Source organism: Silene latifolia, chromosome 8, assembly GCF_048544455.1.
Source record: "Silene latifolia isolate original U9 population chromosome 8, ASM4854445v1, whole genome shotgun sequence".
Taxonomy (NCBI): domain Eukaryota; kingdom Viridiplantae; phylum Streptophyta; class Magnoliopsida; order Caryophyllales; family Caryophyllaceae; genus Silene; species Silene latifolia.
The window spans coordinates 16,341,048-16,350,179 of record NC_133533.1 but is presented as its reverse complement, the minus strand read 5'-3'; the positions used below and the strand labels follow the sequence as shown (position 1 = coordinate 16,350,179).

Sequence of the window (9,132 nt, the reverse complement as noted above, 5' to 3'; positions counted from 1 at the left end):
GTGAGAAAGTTACCATGCTGGACAATCTTCCTGTTTATAGGGCTAACTGGTTGGGATGTACCCAAAAGGGATATATAATAGTCCTCAAAAGCAGTTTGAATCTTCTCAGGACTACTACACATCAAACCATTCATATCTTTGACTTGGAACACCCTATTTTTTGACCTTCTACTTTTTATTCTGGCATGAAAGTAAGCAGTGTTACAGTCACCCATCTGCATCCACTCAACCTTTGCTTTTTGTCTCAAAAATTAATCTCTTGCTTTCTGCAGATTCACCACCTCCAAAGCATAAATTTTCTCACCCTGATTCAACTCCACAGTAAGGGGGTCCTTGCTAAGACCCTATTGACAATGAGCCAAGGCAATCTCAGCAAGATGAGTGAGGTTTTCAATATCCCCAAACTGCTCCCTGTTCAATTTCCTGAAACCACCCTTTAAGGCTTTCAATTTCCAAGCCACCTTATACATAGGAGAACCAAAAACCTGTTGATTCCACCCATTTCTCACAACCTCCTTATAGTCAGGTGCAGAGGCCCACATGTTATAATATTTGAAAGAATACCCAGTCCTCTGCCTCTCCATTTCAAGCCTAATGATGGCAGGGCAATGATCAAAGACACCTTCAGGCAAGAAATGAGAATAACTATCAGGGAAGTCAGCAAGCCATTCATCATTGATGAGGACTCTATCCAGTCTGCTGCAAACTTTTGACCCTACTTCATGCTTATTGGTCCAAGTGTAGAAAGCACCCTTTGCACCCAAATCATACAAATGACAGTCCTGAGTAACCTGTAGGAGAGGTCTCATCTCAGCATTAGTGACAGGAGCCCCACCAACTCGTTCATTAGAAGCCAAAATAGCATTAAAATCTCCTCCCACCATCCAAGGCCCTGTGAGTCTTGCAGAATAGGAACGAAGACTAGCCCATAATGGCTCCCTTTCAGCAAGTTTGTTCAATCCATACACAACAGTAAACCAAAAACGATTCCTTCTGGCTTTATCAAAGACTTCTGAATGAATGCACTGAACTTGGATGTCAAGCACAGTAACATCATACAGAATAAGATCCCAAAGTAACCAAATTCTACCCCCACGATGCAGGCTAGAATTAGTACAAACTGACCAATTATCACATAGGACATTCCTTACATTATTCCCATTATTTGCTTTTATTTTTGTTTCAAACAAACCACACAAACCTACATTATTCCTACCTAACAAGCGTTTTATTTCTTGTTGATTATTAGGCTTATTCATACCCCTTACATTCCAGAGACCAATACTACCCATATTGAGCATTACTCTTACTAGTCTCCCCTTTTTCCACAACACGATTCTCTATAATTCCCAACCTAGTCTTTTGAATAGATTGAGTTAAGGACTCCATAAACGATAGACCACCAGGAGTAAAAGTTTTCTTTTCCCCTGTACCATGCTTGAGCAACCTAGTAAGCAATCTTCTGGGCATAGTGCTCTCCACCACTGGAGTATTAGGAACAATCACAGGTGTTTTGATTGTCAGAACATTCACAGGAGTGGAGGGAACAACAGGTTGCCTAGGCTTCACCACAGCTACTTTTGGTGGAGCTTGAACTTGCTGCACAGGCTTGTTAACCACCTTCCTAGGTTTCCAGAACTTCTGTGTCACAGGTTTTGCCCCATCTTTCCTACAATTTACAGCCAGATGACCCAACCCCTTACATTTGGAGCATGACAAAGGTAACCAATCATACTGCACTCTTGCTTTCTGGTTTTTGCCATTCTCATCCAGAAACAAGATCTGATCAGGAAATTGTTGTCCAATCTCAACCTCAATCATGACCCTGGCAAACCCTAAAAAAATTTTGTGTAGTGTATTCTCATCACATCGAATGAACCTACCCACTGCACTACTCAATTTTTTCAGGCTTGTCAGACCCCAAAACTTCACATCCAAATCATACAGTTTCATCCAAATTGGGATACATTTAACATCATGCTTAACCAACTCCGTATCAGGTTTCCACTCATTAACAATGACAGGTTTATTGTCAAAGAGTAGATGACCATTATTAAGGACAAATTGTTGTTGTTCTTTCGTTTTAAAACGGACCAAAAAGATCCCATTCGGCATGAACGAGATCTTATCAATCCCCTGAGCCTGCCAGACTCTCTTAACAAAACCAGTAAGGACAGAACTAGGAGGGTTTGCACCCAGAACATAACAAAAGACAGAGGAGGACCAAAACTTAAGCTCACCATCCACATCTTCACGCGTAAGCTGAATTGTAGGCTTGGTAACCACCGGAGTAGCCCTAATCTGCTCATGTTCCTCCTAGTTCAGTTCCTCATGGTCAGGTTCCTCCGCTTTTAGGATAGACTCCAAGTCTCCTTCAAACTCCTGCGAAGAGAATTCCAACTGACGATGATGCGATTTGCCTTTAATTTGATTACTAGATTGTCCATTATTTTGATTATTTTTGGTGTTTTTTTGCTTAGAAACGACGCTAATCTAAGGATTTTTGTTTGTTTTCCTGGTACGAGCCATTGCTTGCGTAGAAAGAAAGCACCGCAGAATTAGAGAGGAATTTCTCTCTCTAGATTCTCTCTCATCCTCCTCATGTGATTCAACATTTTATAATCACAAAAAATACATAAATTCATATTTATGCATAAGTTAATTACCCTAACCTCTTAGGACTCAAAATTTAGTCTTCACTAATTATTTGACCATAATTAACTCATATTACCAAAAATTGTTCATTAATGGACTTAAAATTATAAAAATAAGCTATAAACTTCAAATAAATCACAAAATTTCAAATAAATTTGAAATTTGAAATTTAAACTCATGAACATTCTGTAAAAATATCATGACACTCATAATGTTCAAAAACTTAGGTTAACAATTTCGAAATTTATCCGGCAAAACAATGTTGCGGTTTATCAGTTTTAACTAAATAATCATAAAAACATGTGAAAAATTATATTCATCAACTTTTCAATTTTAGATCTGAAAAAGATAATAAAATGCAACATATGATGTATTTCCTTAGTCATAGAGTATGTTTTACTAATATTTCACTAATAAAGTCACTATTCATGCTATTTTTCTTCAAAAATCCATAAATCATGCAAAAAGACTTCACTATAGCCTATTATTTTACACACATCTTGTAAAATTGCATGTGACAATATACTAAATTTCTATGACCAGATTCGAAATTTATCTCATATTAACCTATTTTTCACCTAAATCCGAATTTAATAATGAAAAATCCATTTTTCGAGCATAAGAAGTCCAAAAATTATGAAAATTTACAGGTTATCTCAAAATAAAATATGTGACAACATATCCAAAAATCACTGTAAAATTCGAAGTTTAGCTAATTTTAGTCCGAAAATGACATTTTTACTCATAAAATCATATTTTAATGCCATTATTGTATAATATGAACAATAAAATCCGTAAATTAACCAAAATATCCTAAAAACATTTTAGGACCAGAAATTTTAACATGCATAAATTAATTTCGTGATATATCATAATAACACAAATTTTACAAGTTTTATATGTTAATCTTTATAACTCGGAAACACTTTTAACCGATTTGCATGCAAACAACCTTGGCTCTGATACCGATTGAAAAAAAAGTAGATCTATATACTTAACATATTCATATATGTTTTAATTTAATTTGTCATAAAATTAATAAATGATCTTATGCATGCAAACTATAATCAAAATAAGAGAAGAATCTTCCATCCTTACATTGGATTTTCGGTTTTAGGGTACAAGAGAGATCTCCTTCTCTCTTGTTCTTAAGCTTTCCTTTTGGATGAACAAAGACCCAAGTGTAGGATCTCTCCCAAGGATTTATACCCAAAGCACACTCTTAATTAAAATCAATATTATAAATACTAGTACAATATTAATTTGTAAGGAAAAATGACCCAAAATAATTTGGTCTTAGCTCCTAAAACCGGGTAGGAGAAAGAGGAAGGAAGGAGAAAAATATTTTTATCGCTCTCTAAAAATATTTTGATAAGATGATGAATGAAAATTATCACACACACATGCATATGGTGAATGATCAATTTTTAAGCAAAAGAACCTTTGTTCTTTTCTAGGGGAAACCGGGTAGGAGGGTGGAGGAAGGCCAATGCATGGGCTTGGTGCTCTTCTACAAGAGACACTAGGTATGCATGCCTAGTTGTAGAAAAATGATTACATCTTCCACTAATTTAATTAACATTATAAGAATATGTTAATCACACCCAATATTTCGGTCCATATGAGGATAAAATGGATTCCATTTTATCTTTGTCAATTTGTCAATTTGTCACATGTCATATGTCACATAAAATTGCTATGTATTTTTAACATATTAAAAATCAACGTATTAATAAAAATACGTCATGTACAAAAATCGACTTTAGTAATTCATAATTACTTGTACCAAAATATTTTACCAATTATAAATCACAACAAATTGTACTTATAATAATTCATTCAAATTTAATTGTTTCCTTAAACAATAATTTCATCTGAGCAATGATACAATTCGATTACTCAGACCGTATCTCATTTAATCAAATTTCAATGTGATACGTAAATTTTACTTCCAAAATCGTCCGTCAATTTTCAAGTAATTTAATTAACTCGTAACGTTATACGATTAATTAAATGATCAATTAAGAGTGTTGCCCTATAGGTATGACCTAGGGGATCAACTCTGCCACCGTCGCACGACGAATGTCAAACTCTAGTCGACCAATCATTACCGATATGTGTGGACCAGTTGACAGTAAAGAAATTACTTCCCAATTGTATTCTTTATAATGAGACTTAAACATGTGATCATCATGATCAACAGTCGTGATCGCATTATTGTCGGAGGACACATATTCCAACACCATCGTGCCTTCCCTCAAAAATGGCCCGACCCAGGCACAGATATTGGGTTGGCTGTGCCATGCCGTGCCTGGCCCACTCACCCAAACCCCCGCCACGGCCCGCTCTTGGCACGACCATTTATGTGCTCGGGACGTGTCTGGCACGTGAGCGAGCCCAATAGCCTTAGTATTTTTTTCTAAATACTTTTTTGATTTATATAAATAATGAATATTAATGATTTAAATATATTATTTATTAAATATTAATGTACTTGATGTTTTGATTAGTTGATTACTTGTATTTTTAATGTACTAAATTTAATTAAATAATTAAAAAACGATAGTTAAAAAAGGATTTTAATTAAATAAGTAAGAAACGGGTCGGGCCGTGCTTGGGTCCGTGTCGTGCTTGGGCACGGGAATTCCCAAAAAATGCAGCCGCGATCCGCCTCCAACCCGTTCGTGTCGTGCCTGTGTCGTCAGTAGTGTTCATCCGTGTCGTGTCGTGCCCTTGCCGCCCGTCTTAGCCCGACCCGGATTGTCATCTCTACAATCTATTCCCAGCTCATTGATTATTTTCTAGATGAGAGTTTAGAGACGAAATACTAATAAAAAAGGTTATTCTCTGGTAGGGGATACTTCTGGTCAACGCGAAACAGTTGGGAAAAACGTCTCTTAAGTACAAACAATAATTCATTTTCTTAAAAAGTTAATCATATGACATATTGGAGATTTAAGCCGTTAATGTTCGTGAGGGTTTAATTGACATTTAACTAGAGTCGTAGCAAGTTTGAATCGTTATAATATGAGTTTGAGAGTGTCGAGTACACATTCACATAAACGATCTTCGAGTTAACGGGTTTTGGACAAGTTATAAAGCAAATGGATGAAATTTGGCAAAGTATAAATAAAGTTATATTAAGGATTGTTTTCAACCCGGAAGGGGAGCAAGGATCCGGTAAATTGGGGTGTAGGATCTGTCATTTATGGAATGAAGTGCCCTTGGAGGATCGTTGCGGCCTTGGTCATGGCTGGAACCCTAATGGACTAGGTTTGGTGTGTATTACACACTTAGCCAGAATGTAAACATTTATCACGGCTCCCGTTGAGATGCGCGCCCCAGTGGAGGTGCACTCAGGTCAACCGGGGCGGCAGTGTTGTAACGCGGGGTTTGATATTAAGCGCGAAACTTCTATTATTACTCTTGTTGAACTTTGTTGAGTTTATGGATTCGAGTACCTAAGAGGGGGAGGGGGTGAATTAGGTACTATTTAATAATTTAAACTTCTTCTTTATTGAATTAAAGAGAGTTGTAAGAGAGAAAGAGATGAGAGAATACTTCGTGTGATAAGGTAAGAATAAACGAGTGATATAATGATTGTTTGCTGAAGTATGAAAGTAACAACGGTTCTGACTGTAGCTATTTGTCTCAGTTTATGAAGTACAGACTGCAGACCAAATGTGACAGTATGATGAACTGTTACTTCGAGGTTTAAGCAAAGCAAAACAAACAAAATAAAAGAGCAGCGGAATAACATAAAAGATTCAAACACGAGATTTTGAATTGGTTCGGCAAATACTCAAGTGCCTACGTCCAATCTACTTTTTATTGATTTCTTTTAGTGATCTACTCCGACTACTAAAAGACCCGTACAATAAAAACACCAACCTACTCCGGTTGTAAAGCGAGTCCAAGAACTACTCCGTTCTTATGACAAGCCAACTCGCAACCTACTCCGGTTGCCAAGAGTTGAAGACTACTCCGTCCTAAACTCTACTAACACACGTACTTAGAATGTTATAAGGATCAAGTTTCCACTAACTTATTCTTAACAAAGAATTGAGGTGGACAACTTTTACAAGATCAACAATTCATAAGCAAGAGAGTTTAGTATGTTAAAGTAACAGTAGCCATGATTGTAACAACTTGAAGACTCTTAGAAGTTTTGCAAAATAAACACGGTTTTAAGCTTTGAAAAACAATTTGCAAACTTGAAATAAATTTCAGAAAAAGTCTTGGGATTTTTAGAGGAAATGGCACGCCTTTTATAGAGGGGATGAGTAAGGGAGTTGCTAGGGTTTTGAAGGGTCAAAGACCTCACATGTGATGAGTCTCCACAATCTCCCAAACTTACACCAAAGAAGGTTCTTAATAAAAGGCAAAAGAGAGAAAGAGTGTGAAAATTATCCATAAAAGCTCATGCAAATTCAGAAAACAAAGAAGGAAAAACAAGTCACATGATCACAAGTTTACACAAAAATGGCAAAAAGCATTTTTTGTTTTATGAAAGACCAAAGGGTCAAATTTGCACAAAGAGGAAACATTTTGAAAATGATAATTATTCAAACCACTTTTTCTAAAGAGCCAAGTTCTTATAAAAATCTGAAGGTTTATCTTTCAAAGATGAGAGACACGTAAAAGGCTTTTGAAAGATAAGAAAAGAATTCAAGTGTTACAAATTTTGGCAACAGTCCAGGCAGCTGTTACTTGTGAAAGTAACAGTCGTCTTGACTGTTTCTATTACTCTAAAATACTTAACTTTCTAACTTGTACATTAGATGACACTTAAGACTCAATACAATGGGATGATTAACAACTTCAACACTTCTTAATCCAAGCTTGATTTAATCATAAATCCTGAAAAGGTAAACTAAGATAACACAAATCAAATGGGCATGTTATCATCAATCAAGGGAACCCAACAAACTTGTTCCAAACGGTACTCCTATCATTACTCTTCCTGAACTTGTACCAAAAGATACCTTTTGAAAAATACGATATTTCCTTGAGTATGCGTGATTAAAATATATAAGAAAATTCCAAACGTTAGAAAACAAACAAATAAAACCTTTATTTGCATTCTTTTGATTCAAGCCTAGAACAAGAGGAAAGTCGTCTTATCCTGTGAAAGATTTATTGTAACTCGAGAAATTTATAGCGTAGAAATACTCTTTTAGATTGATTTATTCTAGAATAGCATGATGTTTCTCAAGAAGAATTTCAGCAACATGGGATGTCTCTCTGTAAAAAGAAGGGGTATTTATACACTTAAAAAGTGAAACCTTTGTTTAGCACAACGTATATGTCATAGAGGATGGAAGATTAACATACCTTGAAGAGGTGTCACTTCAGCCACATATAGGGGGACCAGGAATACAATCTATCTAAGGCTAGATTTTAACATTATATAAATTGATTAAGAAAAAAAAACTTGAGACTTGAAATACAAAGTTCAGTAAAAGGCATGGTAAGTCGATACTTTGTAACAGTTTTTATGAATACTATATTTTACGTATCATTTTCAAAGTCTCTGGAGATTCAAAGTTAAAATTTACTTAATACAAATTACTAAGTATATTACTCGTGTTGAATAAATCTGTTTAAAATTGACTCCTAAAACAATTTTAGGGAAATTTATATCTAATTTTGATGTCCTCATACTCTATTCAGAAAAAAAAATGTCTACAAATTTTTTGTTTATATGAGGGAAATTGTGAAAAATAACTAAAGCTCTGGATAAATGGTTGATGATTTGTGGAAAGGGAAAAAAAGAACTTTTAGTAGAAAACAAATACTCCCTCTTATAGAGTTCGGCAGTCTGACCTCTCTCTAAAATATTAGAGAGAGAATCCTCTCTAAAGCAAAAAAAACCCAGAAAAAGAAATAGATTTGAAGATTTTCTATTCATTCTCTTCTACATCCTTATTCTTTAATCACCATTGTTTTTAGTCGTCTTTTTCCTTTCTCAATAAGGAAAAATCAGAAATTAGAATGGGTGTTGAGTCCCTATCTTGGATGGCTTCTTCTCACAATATTCTCTTTTATATCTTTTCTCAGCTTTGATCTTTATTATCTTCTTCTGTAATACCCCCATATACCAAGGAGCCTTAACAAGACCCTCCCTAGCATATAAAGGCGTTACCATCTCGATTGCCCGAGGAAAGCAATCATCAAAAGTCGATAAAAGAACATTTATAATTATTTTACAAGTCATTAAACCAAAACTACGGATACAAACGATACAACTCATCAACACTATGTAAACTACTCCTGTCATAACTCGTGAAGACTCATCCCGCCAAGACTCCAGCTACCATCCAAGACATCACCTGCTAAGACTGACTGCTCACCATAAGGGATCACGGCAGACACAACAGAAACAAACAAGAAACAACCACACAAGGTCAGTAACTGCGGACAATATAACAACAACAGCCCACTTATTACAGACATAATAGAACACGCACACACAAG

The 9,132-nt window shown here is 35.6% G+C and overlaps 1 protein-coding gene across 1 annotated transcript; it reads right to left on the bottom strand.

Annotated features, from left to right (window-relative positions):
* Positions 1-344: 344 nt before the first annotated feature.
* On the bottom strand, positions 345-1,259 carry LOC141594759 (uncharacterized). Its single transcript, XM_074414752.1, has one exon. The coding sequence runs from the start codon at positions 1,257-1,259 to the stop codon at positions 345-347; it is 915 nt and encodes a 304-aa protein (XP_074270853.1).
* Positions 1,260-9,132: the final 7,873 nt, after the last annotated feature.